Source organism: Coregonus lavaretus (genome assembly GCF_964263955.1).
Source record: "Coregonus lavaretus genome assembly, contig: HAP1_SCAFFOLD_2041, whole genome shotgun sequence".
Lineage (NCBI taxonomy): Eukaryota > Metazoa > Chordata > Actinopteri > Salmoniformes > Salmonidae > Coregonus > Coregonus lavaretus.
The window spans coordinates 2,501-22,969 of NW_028162739.1; the positions used below are offsets into that span (position 1 = coordinate 2,501).

The 20,469-nt window shown below is 43.8% G+C and overlaps 1 protein-coding gene across 1 annotated transcript in view; it reads right to left on the reverse strand.

The window, feature by feature from the left end:
* Positions 1 to 18,437, reverse strand: part of LOC311118941 (sortilin-like) — a gene marked incomplete at its 3' end in the record, with an annotated part of 20,166 nt that extends 1,729 nt beyond the window's left edge. The window contains exons 1-6 of the mRNA XM_084193691.1: positions 17,812 to 18,437; positions 10,619 to 10,678; positions 9,697 to 9,770; positions 9,197 to 9,299; positions 8,844 to 9,005; positions 4,261 to 4,334 (exon numbers count right to left, since the gene is read on the reverse strand). Of these exons, the coding sequence (XP_084049817.1) occupies positions 4,261 to 4,334; positions 8,844 to 9,005; positions 9,197 to 9,299; positions 9,697 to 9,770; positions 10,619 to 10,678; positions 17,812 to 18,078 (740 nt within the window). The remainder of the gene's footprint in view (positions 1 to 4,260; positions 4,335 to 8,843; positions 9,006 to 9,196; positions 9,300 to 9,696; positions 9,771 to 10,618; positions 10,679 to 17,811) is intronic.
* Between the last annotated feature and the right edge of the window lie 2,032 nt (positions 18,438 to 20,469).

Here is a 20,469-nt window from a genome sequence, read left to right on the forward strand (position 1 = left end):
CGTCCTGTCATCACAGCTAGTACCGACGCCCTTTCATCACAGCTAGTACCGACACCCTTTCATCACAGCTAGTACCGACGCCCTGTCATCACAGCTAGTACCGACGCCCTTTCATCACAGCTAGTACCGACGCCCTTTCATCACAGCTAGTACCGACGCCCTTTCATCACGAAGCAGAACCAGGAAATAATTCTGCACAAAAATAGAGCTTCTGCAGGGTAGGGCTAACTAACATGGGGCTTGGTCCAGAGAACACCTAGTCAAACACTAACTAACATGGGGCTTGGTCCAGAGAACACCTAGTCACTAACTTACTAACATGGGGCTTGGTCCAGAGAACACCTAGTCACTAACTTACTAACATGGGGCTTGGTCCAGAGAACACCTAGTCACTAACTAACTAACTAACTAACACGGGGCTTGGTCCAGAGAACACCTAGTCACTAACTAACTAACTAACACGGGGCTTGGTCCAGAGAACACCTAGTCAAACACTAACTAACATGGGGCTTGGTCCAGAGAACACCTAGTCAAACACTAACTAACATGGGGCTTGGTCCAGAGGAAACCTAGTCACTAACTTACTAACATGGGGCTTGGTCCAGAGAACACCTAGTCACTAACTTACTAACATGGGGCTTGGTCCAGAAAACACCTAGTCACTAACTAACTAACATGGGGCTTGGTCCAGAAAACACCTAGTCACTAACTAACTAACATGGGGCTTGGTCCAGAAAACACCTAGTCACTAACTAACTAACATGGGGCTTGGTCCAGAAAACACCTAGTCAAACACTAACTAACATAGGGCTTGGTCCAGAGAACACCTAGTCAAACACTAACTAACATGCGGCTTGGCCCAGAGAACACCTAGTCAAACACTAACTAACATAGGGCTTGGTCCAGAGAACACCTAGTCAAACACTAACTAACATAGGGCTTGGTCCAGAGAACACCTAGTCAAACACTAACTAACACGGGGCTTGTCCCAGAGAACACCTAGTCAAACACTAACTAACACGGGGCTTGTCCCAGAGAACACCTAGTCAAACACTAACTAACACGGGGCTTGTCCCAGAGAACACCTAGTCAAACACTAACTAACATAGGGCTTGGTCCAGAGAACACCTAGTCAAACACTAACTAACATAGGGCTTGGTCCAGAGAACACCTAGTCAAACACTAACTAACATAGGGCTTGTCCCAGAGAACACCTAGTCAAACACTAACTAACATAGGGCTTGGTCCAGAGAACACCTAGTCAAACACTAACTAACACGGGGCTTGTCCCAGAGAACACCTAGTCAAACACTAACTAACATAGGGCTTGGTCCAGAGAACACCTAGTCAAACACTAACTAACATAGGGCTTGGCCCAGAGAACACCTAGTCAAACACTAACTAACACGGGGCTTGTCCCAGAGAACACCTAGTCAAACACTAACTAACATAGTGCTTGGTCCAGAGAACACCTAGTCAAACACTAACTAACATGGGGCTTGGTCCAGAGAACACCTAGTCAAACACTAACTAACATAGGGCTTGGCCCAGAGAACACCTAGTCAAACACTAACTAACATAACTGCAATTCCAGTTTACTGCCTGCTTTTACTGTTTGTATGGTGCCCTGACAACAGTGGGGGAAGTATTGGATGTTTATTCAACATACTCAGGGATGAAAGTAGATGTAATTTCTTCCCGGTACGGGACCTCAGAATTACATATACAGTGAGGGAAAAAAGTATTTGATCCCCTGCTGATTTTGTACGTTTGCCCACTGACAAAGAAATGATCAGTCTATAATTTTAATGGTAGGTTTATTTGAACAGTGAGAGACAGAATAAAAACAAAAAAATCCAGAAAAACGCATGTCAAAAATGTTATAAATTGATTTGCATTTTAATGAGGGAAATAAGTATTTGACCCCTCTGCAAAACATGACTTAGTACTTGGTGGCAAAACCCTTGTTGGCAATCACAGAGGTCAGACGTTTCTTGTAGTTGGCCACCAGGGTTGCACACATCTCAGGAGGGATTTTGTCCCACTCCTCTTTGCAGATCTTCTCCAAGTCATTAAGGTTTCGAGCCTGACGTTTGGCAACTAGAACCTTCAGCTCCCTCCACAGATTTTCTATGGGATTAAGGTCTGGAGACTGGCTAGGCCACTCCAGGACCTTAATGTGCTTCTTCTTGAGCCACTCCTGTGTGTTTTGGGTCATTGTCATGCTGGAATACCCATCCACGACCCATTTTCAATGCCCTGGCTGAGGGAAGGAGGTTCTCACCCAAGATTTGACGGTACATGGCCCCATCCATCGTCCCTTTGATGCGGTGAAGTTGTCCTGTCCCCTTAGCAGAAAAACACCCCCAAAGCATAATGTTTCCACCTCCATGTTTGACGGTGGGAATGGTGTTCTTGGGGTCATAGGCAGCATTCCTCCTCCTCCAAACACGGCGAGTTGAGTTGATGCCAAAGAGCTCCATTTTGGTCTCATCTGACCACAACACTTTCACCCAGTTCTCCTCTGAATCATTCAGATGTTCATTGGCAAACTTCAGACGGGCATGTATATGTGCTTTCTTGAGCAGGGGGACCTTGCGGGTGCTGCAGGATTTCAGTCCTTCACGACGTAGTGTGTTACCAATTGTTTTCTTGGTGACTATGGTCCCAGCTGCCTTGAGATCATTGACAAGATCCTCCCGTGTAGTTCTGGGCTGATTCCTCACCGTTCTCATGATCATTCCAACTCCACGAGGTGAGATCTTGCATGGAGTCCCAGGCCGAGGGAGATTGACAGTTATTTTGTGTTTCTTCCATTTGCGAATAATCGCACCAACTGTTGTCACCTTCTCACCAAGCTGCTTGGCGATGGTCTTGTAGCCCATTCCAGCCTTGTGTAGGTCTATAATCTTGTCCCTGACATCCTTGGAGAGCTCTTTGGTCTTGGCCATGGTGGAGAGTTTGGAATCTGATTGATTGATTGCTTCTGTGGACAGGTGTCTTTTATACAGGTAACAAGCTGAGATTAGGAGCACTCCCTTTAAGTGTGCTCCTAATCTCAGCTCGTTACCTGTATAAAAGACACCTGGGAGCCAGAAATCTTTCTGATTGAGAGGGGGTCAAATACTTTTTTCCCTCACTGTAGAATCCCTATTAATTCTATAGGATCTCTGTGGGCCTAGTCGTAAAGATTTGTAATTTAACGTTTAAACTGTATTCCCTTTTATTGTGGCATAAACACAACCAGTCATCTCTGCCTTGGTGTTCTCATCGTTTTGGAGCGTAGGCTCTACCACACGTTTTGAAGTCCATTCGCAAATTTTTCATGCCTAATGATAAATAATAATGATAAATAATGGTGTAATAGCCGACAGTTTTCTTGACATTTTGTTTTAAATTATTGTGATAAGCTCATGTTTTACTGGTACGGTGTCTCCTTTGCAGGGACGCTGTACTGGACCGTACCGCCTTGCCTTCACCCCTGAACATGCTAAATCTAAAATGAATCGGCTAGCTGCCGGAGGGGGAAGAGGTCAAGCAAATATAACTCCACCAAATCAACCTGAGGTACTGAGCTGCAGTTAAAGAGGAAAGGAACATTCAGTACAGTCTACATAACAACAGAGGAAAGGAACATTCAGTACAGTCTACATAACAACAGAGGAAAGGAACATTCAGTACAGTCTACATAACAACAGAGGAAAGGAACATTCAGTACAGTCTACATAACAACAGAGGAAAGGAACATTCAGTACAGTCTACATAACAACAGAGGAAAGGAACATTCAGTACAGTCTACATAACAACAGAGGAAAGGGACATTCAGTACAGTCTACATAACAACAGAGGAAAGGGACATTCAGTACAGTCTACATAACAACAGAGGAAAGGAACATTCAGTACAGTCTACATAACAACAGAGGAAAGGGACATTCAGTACAGTCTACATAACAACAGAGGAAAGGGACATTCAGTACAGTCTACATAACAACAGAGGAAAGGAACATTCAGTACAGTCTACATAACAACAGAGGAAAGGAACATTCAGTACAGTCTACATAACAACAGAGGAAAGGGACATTCAGTACAGTCTACATAACAACAGAGCTCATTATAGGAAATCAAACAGACCATGAGCAATGGGATAACTGGCTGCTAATAGATCCTATATAAAAAACTCACCCTGTGGCAGCCATGTAAGGACGGGTTCTTCTGCTAACTCTATTCTTAATATATTTACCTAAAGTTGTTGTCTCTTACCATTTGGCCAGACACACCATGTCATGGATCTTCCTCCAGTTCTCTCCAAAGTCCTCAGACAGCCAGAGTTCATTCTGTAAAGGGTTAAAGGGTTTACAAGGGTATTCAAAATATATACATACGCAACAAAAGATATGGCGCCAGTAATGTTCTCTCTAGTTTTGTTTGGATTCCCACAGCTTGACTATCCACCTCTGACACATTTAACAGACCTGCTACTGAGTCAGACCTGCTACTGAGTCAGACCTGCTACTGAGTCAGACCTGCTACTGAGTCAGACCTGCTACTGAGTCAGACCTGCTACTGAGTCAGACCTGCTACTGAGTCAGACCTGCTACTGAGTCAGACCTGCTACTGAGTCAGACCTGCTACTGAGTCAGACCTGCTACTGAGTCAGACCTGCTATGGAGTCAGACCTGCTACTGAGTCAGACCTGCTACTGAGTCAGACCTGCTACTGAGTCAGACCTGCTACTGAGTCAGACCTGCTACTGAGTCAGACCTGCTACTGAGTCAGACCTGCTACTGAGTCAGACCTGCTACTGAGTCAGACCTGCTACTGAGTCAGACCTGCTACTGAGTCAGACCTGCTACTGAGTCAGACCTGCTACTGAGTCAGACCTGCTACTGAGTCTGACCTGCTACTGAGTCAGACCTGCTATGGAGTCAGACCTGCTACTGAGTCAGACTATGAAGGGATTTAGAGGGTCTTTACACTTTTTGCTAAAATACCCTCGGCTACACATATTACTGTAAAGTTGCGAACGTGTCACCTCCGGAGGTAGCGCTTGACACTCGTCCGCAGGGCTCAAAGTGCGACCAGATAATAATTGTTGTGATGATAAGGCTTCCCTGACCATTGTTTCAGAGGGCCCTTAGAGAAACAAGTGAGGGCCTCCCGAGTGGCGCAGTGGTCTAAGGTTGTGCCACTAGAGATCCTGGTTCGAGTCCAGGCTCTGTCGCAGCCGGCCGCGACCGGGAGACCCATGGGGCGGCGTACAATTGGCCCAGCGTCGTCCAGGCTAGGGGAGGGTTTGGCTGGCATGTTCTTGTCCCATCGCGCACTAACGACTCCTGTGGCGGGCCGGGCGCAGTGCACGCTGACACGGTCGCCAGGTGTACGGTGTTTCCTCCGACACATTGGTGCGGCTGGCTTCCGGGTTAAGCGGGCATTGTGTCAAGAAGCAGTGCGGCTCGGCAGAGTTGTGTTTCGGAGGACGCACGGCTCTCAACCGTCGCCTCTCGCGAATCTGTACGGAAGTTGCAGCGATGGGACAAGACTGTAGCTACCAATTGGATACCACGAAATTGGGGAGAAAAGTTATTTTTTTAAATAAGAGAACGAAGTGAGTGCAGATTCGATAGCGTCATGGTTGCACCATTAATACAGCGAAAACGGTTTGCTTCTAACCCAACCAGGTCAAAAGATCTGACCCATATTACCGGCACCACATTTGTATCTTCCTATAGCGCATTTAAACATTCATAAACCATGTCATGGGCCGTTCTAAATCTATCATGTGGTGCTCCTTACTTTAAGTTGGAAGCACCAGTGCTTTAGAGCCATGCTCGCGCGACAGTTGCCCTCTAAGTGAGGCAGTGTAAACAGAATTGTCTCGTTGAGCCAACATTCTTACAGTATTTTTTTTTTTTATATAGCAGAGCAATGTTTTTGAAATGTAAAGACATTTTCTTTATTTTTAAGACTTGTTTTATTGAGTTTAACTGTAATTGTAGTAACAGCCGTTACATTTTGAAGATGTCGCCGTAGCTTTAAATCTCAACAGCATTTTTTGTTGTTGCTTTCCTGCAATAAAGAAACTCCCCATCAACGTTTTCAGTGGCAATTTGCTTTTACCTCATATAATGACTTCCATGATATTGATCAAATGAAGCCTGGTTTGTTCTGAACAAAAATATAAATGCAACATGCAACAATTTCAAAGATTTTACTGAGTTACAGTTCATATGAGGAAATCAGTCAATTGAAATAAATTCATTAGGCCCTAATATATGGATTTCACATGACTGGGAATACAGATATGCATCTGTTGGTCACAGATACCTTAAAGAAAATGGGCCTCACAATGGGCCTCAGGATCTCATCACGGTATCTCTGTGCATTCAAATTGCCATTGATAAAATGCAATTGTGTTCGTTGTCCGTAGCTTATGCCTGCCCATACCATAACCCCACCATGGGGCTCTCTGTTCACAACGTTGACATCAGCAAACCGCTCGCCCACATGCAAATTGCACGCTCCCTCAAAACTTGTGGCATTGTGTTGTGTAACAAAAAAGTTTCCTTTTATTGTCCCCAGCACAAGGTGCACCTGTGTAATGATCATGCTGTTTAATCAGCTTCTTGATATGCCACACCTGTCAGGTGGATGGATTATCTTGGCAAAGGAGAAATGCTCACTAACAGGGATGTAAAAAAAAAAATGTGTGCACAAAATGTGTGGGATCTTTTATTTCAGCTCATGAAACATGGGACCAACACTTTAGCTAGCTAGCTAATGTTACCTAGCTGTGTAGCCTATATTATAATATGAATGACACTATGACTAAGTTACTGTACTATATTCGTATTGGGAGGGGTAAACGTTAATTATTGATATACTAACGTTACTTGATCATGTTGTTAGCGGCACAGGTCCTAATCCAGGCACTTGTCATCTCCCGTCTGGATTACTGCAACTCGCTGTTGGCTGGGCTCCCTGCCTGTGCCATTAAACCCCTACAACTCATCCAGAACGCTGCAGCCCGTCTGGTGTTCAACCTTCCCAAGTTCTCTCACGTCACCCCGCTCCTCCGCACACTCCACTGGCTTCCAGTTGAAGCTCGCATCTACTACAAAACCATGGTGCTTGCCTACGGAGCTGTGAGGGGAACGGTACCTCCTTACCTTCAGGCTCTGATCAGACCCTACACCCAAACGAGGGCACTGCTAGCCCCCCTACCTCTACGGAAGCACAGTTCCCGCTCAGCCCAGTCAAAGCTATTCGCTGCTCTGGCACCCCAATGGTGGAACAAGCTCCCCCACGACGCCAGGACAGCGGAGTCACTGACCACCTTCCGGAGACACTTGAAACCCTACCTCTTTAAGGAATACCTGGAATAGTCTAACAGTAATCCTTCTACACCCCCCTCCCCGAGTGGTGGTTGTCCCACTGGCTATCCTAAGTTGAATGCACCAATTTGTAAGTCGAAGAGCGTCTGCTAAATGACTTAAATGTTAAATGTTTGTAGAGCCACCTTTTGCAGCAATTACAGCTGCAAGCTAAATGACTTAAATGTAATGTAAATGTTAGTTAGCCCTTGATCATGACTCTCAGTTCCATTACATTACACATAAGAGTCATTGGACGAAGACGTCTTCTGTACAGAGTGGATTTGTTAAGAGCCCCGACGCTCGGTCTGAACATTCACACGCATCGCTTGCAGTCCGGTTTTGGAAGCATAAAGACCTTATCTTTCATATCAGCGAGAAATAATAATAATAATTTTAATTTTTTAAGGTTAAATTGATACACATCTTTATAGGATTAGTGTTCCCACACGGTGATATCTCTGTGTTTACAGAAGACAGACGGAAGACAGAGGGACCACCTGTGCTAATTAGCTATCTAGCGTGCTCCGAACACCTGTGTGGAATGGAAGAAGGCCATAGAAATGTTTTGTCACTGAATAATACTGTCTTCTGCAACTGTGATGAAGCCGGTTAACACAGTGTACAGTAAGGGTGTATTTTGCATTAGTGAAATTATTTTGATGTGATATTAAAGTAAAGGGCTTTATGTTTCTAGAACTATATCACAATTGAGAATCGATTCATGTTTAGATGGGAGTATTTAGCGGTTTTGGCTGCCAGAGCCAGTCTACCTCTGAAAACATATTACGCTATTGAATAATGCAACAATTCACAAGCATGTGCAGACTATTAAAAGGGTCTAGTTTCTCGTCCGAACACATTCAATTGGCTGACAACACACAGCTAACTCCTGCTAGATAGCTGCAGCGCCTTCAGAAAGTATTCATACCCCTTGACTTATTCCACATTTTGTTGTGTTAGTCTGAATTTTAAATTGATTAAATTGAGATTATATATTAATAATATATATTATTATTATTATACATTTTTGGATTGGATTGTTGAATAGCTTACTGGCTAGTGGCTACTGTGATATTTACAGTAAATTTGAGCTGCAAACCAAGAATGTCACGTTGCCAGCCACAACAAAAGGTAAGGCAAGGATGTAACATGAATTATATAGTATATATAATAATATAGGATGTGAATTGAAAGTAGATATCTCTTTCTCCACTCCGCTCTCCTTCATCTCTCGTAGTGGGAATAAGGCCTTAGATAAAGAGGCTCTGAGCAGCTCGTCAATCCTGAGACTGGCCAGACGACAGGTGTGTAAAAGTACTGATAAAGTACTGATACTGGATAAAGTACTGGGTATTAGGAGAAGTACAAATATTTTGTACTACTCCTCAGTTTCCATACGCAAGCACACACAAACACACACAAACATACACACAAACATACACACAAACACCCTGACCCCCCCACACTCACAGTGTTGCTGATGACCAGGAGAACATTGGCGTCTCTGGGGTTGTATATGATCTGCATCAGGGGGTTGAAGGGAAGGTCCTGCTGCTCAAAGCTGTTCCCAAAGTCTCTGGAGAGAAAGATACGAGAGCCCAGGCTGCCAGACACATCACCTGTCAGGATCACCTGGGAGGAGCAGGACAGGCAAACCAAATTAACTTCTACAACTATTCTGAACATTGAACAGCCTTTTGCTACATATGGAGACATACCATATTTTTTAAGCCTTATTATAAAGCTTAGAAAAGTAACAAAGATTTCAGTAAAGTGTTTCTTATAGGCTAGTTCACAGGTTCTAAACACAAAACGCTTCTTACCTTCCCAGAGTTCTCTGGTCCGATGGCGATGCCGAACTCTGTCCTGATGAAAGTGTTGTTGATGAGGTTTGTGACGTCCTGGAACGACTTCCCATAGTTCTCACTGAGGGGGAAGAGAAGGAGGTGAGGCGGTCAAATAGGACACTCTTTTCCAAATACACACACTTTTAATATTTAACCAGTTGTCAGCTCAAAGAATATCTGTATTCTTACACGGACATTCTTCCGACATAACTGGTGGTGAATCAGTCTGCTCATAACTGCGATAGAGTTTAGACTGACCGAATCTCAACATGAACAACCCTTACCTTCGATAGAGTTTAGACTGACAGAATCTCAACATGAAGAACCCTTACCTTCGATAGAGTTTAGACTGACCGAATCTCAACATGAAGAACCCTTACCTTCGATAGAGTTTAGACTGACCGAATCTCAACATGAAGAACCCTTACCTTCAATAGAGTTTAGACTGACCGAATCTCAACATGAAGAACCCTTACCTTCGATAGAGTTTAGACTGACCGAATCTCAACATGAAGAACGGCACCTGGAATGTTGTCAGAGCCAGAATGACCTGTAGAGAACAAGTCAGAACACCTGTAAGGACTAGTAAAGAACACCTGTAAGGACTAGTATAGAACACCTGTAAGGACTAGTACAGAACACCTGTAAGGACTAGTACAGAACACCTGTAAGGACTAGTACAGAACACCTGTAAGGACTAGTACAGAACACCTGTAAGGACTAGTACAGAACACCTGTAAGGACTAGTACAGAACACCTGTAAGGACTAGTATAGAACACCTGTAAGGACTAGTATAGAACACCTGTAAGGACTAGTACAGAACACCTGTAAGGACTAGTACAGAACACCTGTAAGGACTAGTACAGAACACCTGTAAGGACTAGTACAGAACACCTGTAAGGACTAGTACAGAACACCTGTAAGGACTAGTACAGAACACCTGTAAGGACTAGTACAGAACACCTGTAAGGACTAGTACAGAACACCTGTAAGGACTAGTACAGAACACCTGTAAGGACTAGTACAGAACACCTGTAAGGACTAGTATAAACTGGGTGGTTCGAGCCCTGAATGCTGATTGGCTGAAAGCCGTAGTATGTGAGACTGTATACCACGGGTATGACAAAACATAGATTTTTACTGTTCTAATTACATTGGTAACCAGTTTATAATAGCAACAAGTCCCCTCGGTGGATGGTGGTATATGGCCAATATACCACGGCTAAAGGCTGTCCTGGCCATATACCACACCCCCTCGGGCCTTACTGCTTTAGTATGGAACACCTGTATTCCATCTATGAGTTTGAGACCCTGGTTTGACACATAATGATCATTAAAAAACTAAAAATCAGCACGTAAATTGGGACAGAATGGAACATTGGGATAGTAAAACTCACCCCGGTGGCGTCTCCGACCCAGGCCAGTGACACGGACCCACTCAGGTCGTCGAAGGAATACTGACAAGAAAAGAGAGAAAATAAGACTATTTTTATTATTTATTATTTATTACATCATTAAAAAGGAAGGAAGCCATCACATTAGTCATGCAGCGTGTCATACAGCAGTCGTCTCTAGACATACACGCTCTTCAATATTACCTGCAGCAGATCTAATAATGTAATAAGGGTATACGCTACACGGTCAAAAAATATGTGGACACCTGCTCGTCGAACATCTCATTCCAAAATCATGGGCATTAATACAGAGTTGGTCCCCCCTTTGCTGCTATAACAGCCTCCACCCTTCTGGCGCAGTGGTCTAAGGCACTGCATCGCAGTGCTAGCTGTGCCACTAGAGATCATGGTTCGAGCCCAGGCTCTGTCGTAGCCGGCCGTGACCGGGAGACCCATGGGGCGGCGCACAATTGGCCCAGGGTCGTCCAGGGTAGGGGAGGGAATGGCCGGCATGTAGCTCAGTTGGTAGAGCATGGCGTTTGCAATGCCAGGGTTGTGGGTTCGAGTCCCACGGTGGGCCAGTATGAAAAAATTAAAAATATAATAATAATGTATGCACTCGTAAGTCGCTCTGGATAAGAGCGTCTGCTAAATGACTAAAATGTAATGTAAATGTAGATGTTGGAACATTGCTGCGGGGACTTGCTTCCATTCAGCTAGAAGAGCATTAGTGAGGTCGGGCACTGAGGTTGGGCGATTAGGCCTGGCTCGCAGTCGGCGTTCCAATTTATCCCAAAGGTGTTTGATGGGGTTGAGGTCAGGGCTCTGTGCTGGCCAGTCAAGTTCTTCCACACCGATTCGACAAACCATTTCTGTATGGACCTTGCTTTGTGCACAGGGGCATTGTCATGCTGAAACAGGAAAGGGCCTTCCCCAAACTGTTGCCACAAAGTTGGAAGCACAGAATCGTCTAGAATGTCATTATATGCTGTAGCGTTAAGATTTCCCTTCACTGAAACTAAGGGGCCTAGCCGGAACCATGAAAAACAGCCCCAGATCATTATTCCTCCTCCACCAAACTTTACAGTTGGCACTATGCATTCAGGAAGGTATCGTTCTCCTGGCATCCGCCAAACCTAGATTCGTCCGTCGGACTGCCAGATAGTGAAGCGTGATTCATCACTCCAGAGAACGCGTTTCCACTGCTCCAGAGTCCAATGGCGGCAAGCTTTACACATTTACATTTTAGTCATTTAGCAGACGCTCTTATCCAGAGCGACTTACAGTTAGTGAGTGCATACATTATAAAAAAATATAATTCATACTGGCCCCCCGTGGGAATCGAACCCACAGCCCTGGCGTTGCAAACGCCATGCTCTACCAACTGAGCTACATCCCTGCCGGCCATTGCCTCCCCTACCCTGGACGATGCTGGGCCAATTGTGCGCCGCCCCATGGGTCTCCCGGTCGCGGCCGGCTACGACAGAGCCTGGATTCGAACCAGGATCTCTAGTGGCACAGCTAGCACTGCGATGCAGTGCCTTAGACCACTGCGCCACTCGGGAGGCTTACACCACTCCAGCCGACGCTTGGCATTGCGCATGGTGATCTTAGGCTTGTGTGCGGCTGCTCGGCCATGGAAACCCATTTCATGAAGTTCCCAACGAACAGTTCTTGTGCTGACGTTGCTTCCAGAGGCAGTTTGGAACTCGGTTGTGAGTGTTGCAACCAAGGATCAATTTTTACGAGCTACGCGCTTCAGCACTTGCCGATCCCGTTCTGTAAGCTTGTGTGGCCTACCACTTCGCGGCTGAGCCGTTGTTGCTCCTAGATGTTTCCACTTCACAATAACAGCACTTACCGTTGACCGGGGCAGCTCTAGCAAGGCAGAAATTTGACGAACTGACTTGTTGGAAAGGTGGCATCTTATGACGTTGAAGATCACTGAGTTCTTCAGTAAGGCCGTTCTACTGCCAATGTTTGTCTATGGAGATTGCATGGCTGTGTGCTCGATTTTATACACCTGTCAGCAACGGGTGTGGCTGAAATAGCCGAATCCACTAATTTGAAGGGGTGTCCACATACTTTTGTATATATAGTGTATTAAAGTCATACGCCTAATTTGACTTTAAAAAGTGCCCAAATAGCTACGTAACAGAACTATTGTGTTCGTTTGTGTTTGTGCACAAGTGAACCTAACGACCTTTCCCTCCCTACTGCTGTGCCATACCGCTGCCTCTCACTCTCCAGATCCCCAACGGTTACAAAGCATCACTATAATGTACAGACCAGACCAGACCAGAAGGCCAGACCAGACCAGTAGGCCAGACCAGACCAGACCAGTAGGCCAGACCAGACCGACCAGTAGGCCAGACCAGACCAGACAGACCAGTAGGCCAGACCAGACCAGTAGGCCAGACCAGACCAGACCAGACAGACCAGTAGGCCAGACAGACCAGTAGGCCAGACCAGACCAGTAGGCCAGACCAGACAGACCAGTAGGCCAGACCAGACCAGTAGGCCATACCAGACCAGACAGACCAGTAGGCCAGACCAGACCAGACCAGTAGGCCAGACCAGACCAGACAGACCAGTAGGCCAGACCAGTAGGCCAGACCAGTAGGCCAGACCAGTAGGCCAGACCAGACCAGACCAGGCCAGACCAGACCAGTAGACCAGACCAGACAGACCAGTAGGCCAGGCCAGACCAGACCAGTAGACCAGACCAGACAGACCAGGCCAGACCAGACCAGTAGACCAGACCAGACAGACCAGTAGGCCAGACCAGACCAGACCAGTAGGCCAGACCAGACCAGACCAGTAGGCCAGACCAGACCAGACCAGACCAGTAGGCCAGACCAGACCAGACCAGACAGACCAGTAGGCCAGACCAGTAGGCCAGACCAGACCAGACCAGACAGACCAGTAGGCCAGACCAGTAGGCCAGACCAGACCAGACCAGACAGACCAGTAGGCCAGACCAGTAGGCCAGACCAGACCAGACCAGACCAGACCAGTAGGCCAGACCAGTAGGCCAGACCAGACCAGACCAGACCAGACCAGTAGGCCTTGGACCAAACATCCTCACAGTAGGAGGCTGCACTATAGTACAACCAATCCCAACTGTCAATCAACTGCCAAATCCTCTTTAGAAGAAGAGTCAAACATGCACTTACTTAAAGGGATAGTTCATCCAAATTACAAAATTACATGTTGTTTTCCTTACCCTGTAAGGTATGACAGCAATCCATGCTTTGGTTTAGTTTCCCTGGCACTGTTTCCACATGCTAAAGTTTTAGCAGTTGTGGCATGAATCCAATCAAGTCCTGGCTGGTACCGATATTAGCGTTTTTGTCCAAATCATCCGAAAGTATCTAAAATGTATTGTGAAGCTCAACAAAGTCACTTATAGAGGATTTGAAAATGATGTGTGAAAAATGCTAATATCGTTACAATGACTTGAATGGGATTTGTGCTACAACTGCTAAAACATTAGCATGTGGAAACAGTGCCAGGGAAACTAAACCAAAGCATTGGATTTCTGACCGGAGCTGCTGGTGCTGCTAGCTAGCCAGAATAAGATACTTAAACTCTTAATCTCATCAAGCGGTTACTCTACTCTATGTGGACATTCATAGATTAGGCCCAGGCCACATCCGGGCAGCCCCATCTATAAACCAGACCTGGGTTCAAATACTATTTGAAATTATTTTAAATACTTCATCTGTGCTTGATTGAGATTGCCTGTTGCAATGAAACCAATAGACCAGTCCCAAAAGTACAAACCCTGCTCACCTGGCACTCCAGGCAAACTCTCAAAGTATTTAATAGATTTGAAATATTTCAAATAGTATTTAAACCCAGGTCTGCTTAAAGCTGCAGTGGGAACTATGCTGTACGGTACCCAAACAGGAGTATGTTGGACCTATGGGGGAATTTAAGGTGAGCCTCTTGAAATTCTGCCTTCAGTCTTTAGAGTTAATCCAAAATGGCACCCTAATCACTATAAAGTTCACTACTTTTCACCAGGGCCAAAATGGAAAAGTGGGCCATTTGGGACACATATTTAGTCTCTAGATTACCCATAACCCTGAATTGGGTTCAAGGTCTGTCTGGGACGGAGAAACTATGCAAAGTCTATGGTGTTGGAATGGCTGGATGAATGGCTAGTGGCATTAGATCTGAAACTATGTAAATCATTATCACTGCATGACTCTAAGAAGATCTGTGACAACAGGATATGGTATGTATAGCAATGAATTCATGCATTTTGTTTTGGGAAGCCCGTAATTTGTAAGGTGGTCATTGTTTGGAAATATAGCTGTAGTCCTATTCACGGTTGGTTCAGAGACCTACAACTTGTTGCCAAGGACTGACTATAAAGCTGATTGTTCATTGTCAGAGGTTAACTAGGGTTCAAGATGTAGTGTCCCTGATCTTTTCCCTCAGGGGCCTGGTGGTTCATCAGATGCAGAAAATATAAGCGTTACCAACTGCTGAATCATGTCAAGCTTCCTTATGTATGATGTAGCCAATGTGTAATAACAACATTCATACATAGGAGGAACGTATTATTTAGAAGCAAGCACATCTTATAAGTTGTTGCTACTTGCTAGAAGGAAATGAAGGACAGGGGTAAGGACAATCAAGAACAGGACATACACAAATTATTACCAGGAACTACGAACTAAAATCAACAAGGTGTCTGTGGGTATGCTGTCTGTTATCCGAGTAGACCACGGATGCATTGGGTAAGATGTTGTTATATTTGCTCTACCCTTGTCCTGTGTTAACACAGCCAGATAGTAATATAGCCCTTGCTTCAAGGACATCTGGTGATCTGAAATTAGACTACGCTCTAAGGAAGAGCTGGCTACAGGGTGTTTGAGGACAACATCGTTAAGAAAGACAGTCTGTGGCAAGTTCATGATACACTCCCAATTCTCATCAGTTCTGCCCATAGGCCTAATGCATAGTCTAAATGTCTTACAACGTATAGTCACGAAAAAACGAATAATATGGGCCTACTCCCAACTCTCATCAGTTCTGCCTATAGGCCTAATGCATAGTCTAAATGTCTTACAACGTATAGTCACGAAAAAACGAATAATATGGGCCTACTCCCAACTCTCATCAGTTCTGCCAAGTAGCCTCTTGTAAATGTCAGAAGCAGAAACAGTAGCATCTGTACCTGTATTAACATAACAACAAAACACTCCCTTCCCCTATATGTCTAAGCCTATCACGTTAGCCTATTTTACCATCCAGACACACTGAGCCAGAACGTGAACACAACGTAGCCTCAACTACAGTATGAACTACAGTATAGTGTAGTCCCGCTTAACGCCAGGGTTGTGGGTTCGATTCCCACGGGGGGGGGGGGGGGGCAGTATGAAAAATGTCTGCTAAATGAGTAAAATGTAAATGTATGAACTACAAGGTTTGCATGTGTGAATTTGATAACCTAAATGCTTAACGACCAAACTCACACCTGATGACACCTGTACTTTCTTGAAAAACAGGATATTAAATACCCTCCATAGACTACAAAGGATATGAAATAACGTTCCATAGACTACACAGGATATGAAATGCCCTCCATAGACTACACAGGATATGAAATGCCCTCCATAGACTACACAGGATATGAAATGCCCTCCATAGACTACACAGGATATGAAATGCCCTCCATAGACTACACAGGATATGAAATGCCCTCCATAGACTACACAGGATATGAAATGCCCTCCATAGACTACACAGGATATGAAAGGCCCTCCATAGACTACACAGGATATGAAATGCCCTCCATAGACTACACAGGATATGAAATGCCCTCCATAGACTACACAGGATATGAAATGCCCTCCATAGACTACAAAGGATATGAAATAACGTTCCATAGACTACACAGGATATGAAATGCCCTCCATAGACTACACAGGATATGAAATGCCCTCCATAGACTACACAGGATATGAAATGCCCTCCATAGACTACACAGGATATGAAAGGCCCTCCATAGACTACACAGGATATGAAAGGCCCTCCATAGACTACACAGGATATGAAATACCCTCCATAGACTACACAGGATATGAAATGCCCTCCATAGACTACACAGGATATTTGACCATCTAGGCCTGGCATAGTCTAGAGTTAGGTCATTCCTAGTATGAAGTACACCACCATCATACCATCAAACGTACACTGGGTTACACCTATTCTCTATAGCTTACATAGATAAAGAATGCTAGTTTTATGCAATGTGAAAACAAGGTAGCTATGCCAGGCCCAGTATGAAGTACAGCAGCATCATTCCTATGGGGAAATATAGCTCAGACTCATTCCCATTAGAGAGGGAACAGTTGAGAGACAGGAGTAACTGGAGACACATAAGTATATGTTTACACCAGACTAGAGACTACAGAATGGCCTCAATGCAGTAAGGCACTGGGCAGGATAAAACATTTAAACTGCTCTTTGTATTTCTATACTGTATTACAGAAGACAAACTGTATGCTAAACTCACTTAAGATTAAACTTGATAAATGATTTACAGGCACCCTTAAACAATTATCTCCAGAGATGCTAAACTGAAGATTATAACCCATAGTCCTGCTCGTTATGGGGTTGAAGTAATGTTTAACTCCAGTAGCCTACTTGTGTCAAGCCTGCATTGTCGGAAAAGGATCTGTAAATTAAGGGGGGGAAAGGGTAAGTGTTTCACTGTTAGTCTACACTTGTCTAGGAAGCATGTTACAAATAAACATTTATCTTGATTTGTATTTGTATTTATTATGGATCCACACGAAAAAAATATTGCAGTCAAAGTGCAGTATATCTGCAGTATGCAGCAAATGCGTCCAAAATACCACAGTAGACTGCAGTTACTGCACTTTTACTACAGTTTCAAAGTAAGGGCTGGCTTGACCACAGTTGAGTGAGTCAAACATGAAAAATTGATCTCATGCAAGAAGTGTTGCACAAAACTGGAGAATAGATTATGATATGTGGTTAGTTGAATGGTAACCGTAACAGATCAGGTGCAATGTTAAAACCCAAGTCATTTGAGAAGGGGGGGGGTAGTCATGTTCTTATTATGAGGATAATTGTCGAGGTAAAGTGTCGCCTGCAGAACATTAGCCTATTATATCGGTGAGTGTAACCTAACCGGACCTGCGGGGTTAACTTACGGTTTGGGTGTTGTTAGTCAACTTGGTGTCGAATCCCTGGAGACTTTTACAGTCCCCTTGATCCGCACTTCTCCTGGTCCTAATGTGGTCAGATGATTCAGAGTCAAACTGTTCTAAATCTAAATCCGGTGATCTCTTTTCGATATTCAAACTGGGATCTTTCACAAATTCATACTGTCCGTTGTTATATAGTCCTTCTTTAAAATCATAAGCGGACGTCAAATGCTGGAATATAAAAATAACAACACAGTGCGCCAGAACTCCCATATTCACTGTGCGGCAAAAACACCACTTTTATTGTATGCTATATTTTGTTATTCTAGTAATCCTGACTATAAATTGACGGTCGCTCCGGTTCAAACACGGCCACCGATGACATCAACAAAAACAGTAGTCCTGACAGCGAGTGGTAGCCTACTTCGGGCTTTGTATGCGCTGCACCAGTCATAGACTCCTATTTGAGGCGGTCTCCACAGCGCCTAGTTTTACGTCCGGATGCGCGGAAAAAGGTCGGAAGTCTCCAGCTAAAAACAAATCAGACGCATTAATTTGCCGAGATGCATTAGGTCCAATTGTCCACCGTGCAACTCCTTGTCCAGAAATAACACAATGTAACGATGCTTCAACTTGTGTCCATGGGATGGATATTACACACCTTTGCCGATAGCCCGCTGTGATTGGATTTTACTTTGTTTGACACTGAAAGTGAGTCTTCTGATTGGTTAAGACCCCATTCGCACTTCCCACTACACAACTGTCGTCTAATAGCGGTCAAAGCATTGTCAAGCTTGGTTGAGGGCACGACAGCTATTCTATAGACAAAGATTATGGATATACCGATAGAGAGCAATAATAATGGTGCATTTTTGTTGGCACTAACTCCATCCTGGTTCGTTGGACAAAGCCTATGGGGAAATGAATGGAGTTTTTGTAGGGTTTTTGGATAAACGTCGAAAATACGGTAATGTTAACTGACTAATATCTCATAGAACAAAACTTGTAAAATCTCCTAAACCTGTGTTAACCTCAGACCTTATCATCGTCTATCCAAAACCCTATTCTTTCCTCCATTCATTTTCCCCATGGCTGAACGAACCAGAGGTAACTCATTTCCGGTTTTAAGGATTACTCGCCAGTGCAGGGTCGTCACTAGTTGTCACAGCCACAAAGTCATAAATCTAAACAATGATTTCTACAATTTATATTCTTAATATGTGATTTTAAACTTAAACTTAACCTTAACCACACTGCTAACCGTATGCCTAACCTTAAATTAAGACCAAAAAGCTCATTGTTGTTTTCATATAGTTACCAATTTATATTTTGTGGCTGTGCTATTTCGTGGAAACTAGCTTGCAGTCCTAAAAACCAGATATGAGTTACCTCTGGTTGGTTCAGCCATTCATATGGGGGAAATGAATGGGGAAATAATAGGGTTTGAGGATAAATGCTAAATATAAGGTCTGAGGTTAACACAGGCTTAGGAGATCTTATAAGTTTTGTTCTTTGTGATAATAGCAGTCAGTTAACATGACCTTTATGAATGATTAAGCCTTTAGGTGATTTATGTGCTTTTTTTAAATTACATAAATGTTTCAGAATTCACCAAAAGTTACGTTAGCTGATGAAGATTATCTCATAGAACAAAATGTATAAGATCTTCTAAGCCTGTGTTTACCACAGGCCTTGTTTTCGGCATTAATCCAAAACCCCCTGCAAAAACACCATTCGTTTCCCCACAGGCTTTGTCCAATGAACCATGGAGGAGGAGGAGCCTACAAAAAGACGCCATTACTAGCCTATTTCTCTCAATTATGGAATTATTTGTCCCTTCAGTGAGCTTCATCAATATTTGTTAATATTTATGATTAGAAAATTGGTTGCAATTTCAATTTAATCCTCCAGAAACGACAGAACAAATAATGCAACAAATATTGTGGTTAAACTCAAATATAAATAATACTAATTGATTTTTAAAAAAACATTTAAAAAAAAATAAAAAATAAAATAAAAAGGTATAATCTTCGTAAATGATATCATAGGTAGGATTGGTGGAGTTATGTCGCACATGCAGCTAACAAAAACATATGGAAATGTCTGCTCTACCCAAAATTACAACCAAATAATTGCAGCATTACCGCAAAAATGGAAGAGGAAAGAGGAAGGGGGAAAAAGTAAGGAACTTGTCTGTCGGCCTGGCATTAAAGAACATAATTGGTTAAAGAAAATTGTGATAAATAAAAAAGTATACCAGTTTCATTTAAGGACCAAAGGATTGACAGCTGTCCCATATAGATTGCAAAATAGTTGGGAAGAGATTTTTGACGTACTGATTCCATGGCATAGTGTTTATGAACGCCGGATTCAAAAACTTAGCATTTTTCAATTTAAATTATTATACAAAATTCTTGCTACCAATAGAATGTTATTTATATGGGGGATACAATCTTCCCAGCTCTGCAGATTTTGCTGCGAAAGAGACAGAATCAATAGATCATTTGTTTTGGTACTGTCCATTTGCAGCTTGTTTTTGGACACAGGTCCAGGAATGGCTAAAGGATTGCAATATTTACCTGGAGCTAACCCTGCAGATAGCACTACTGGGTGATCTGAAAAGTCATAGTCAATCGATCAATAATATAATAATACTTTTAGCAA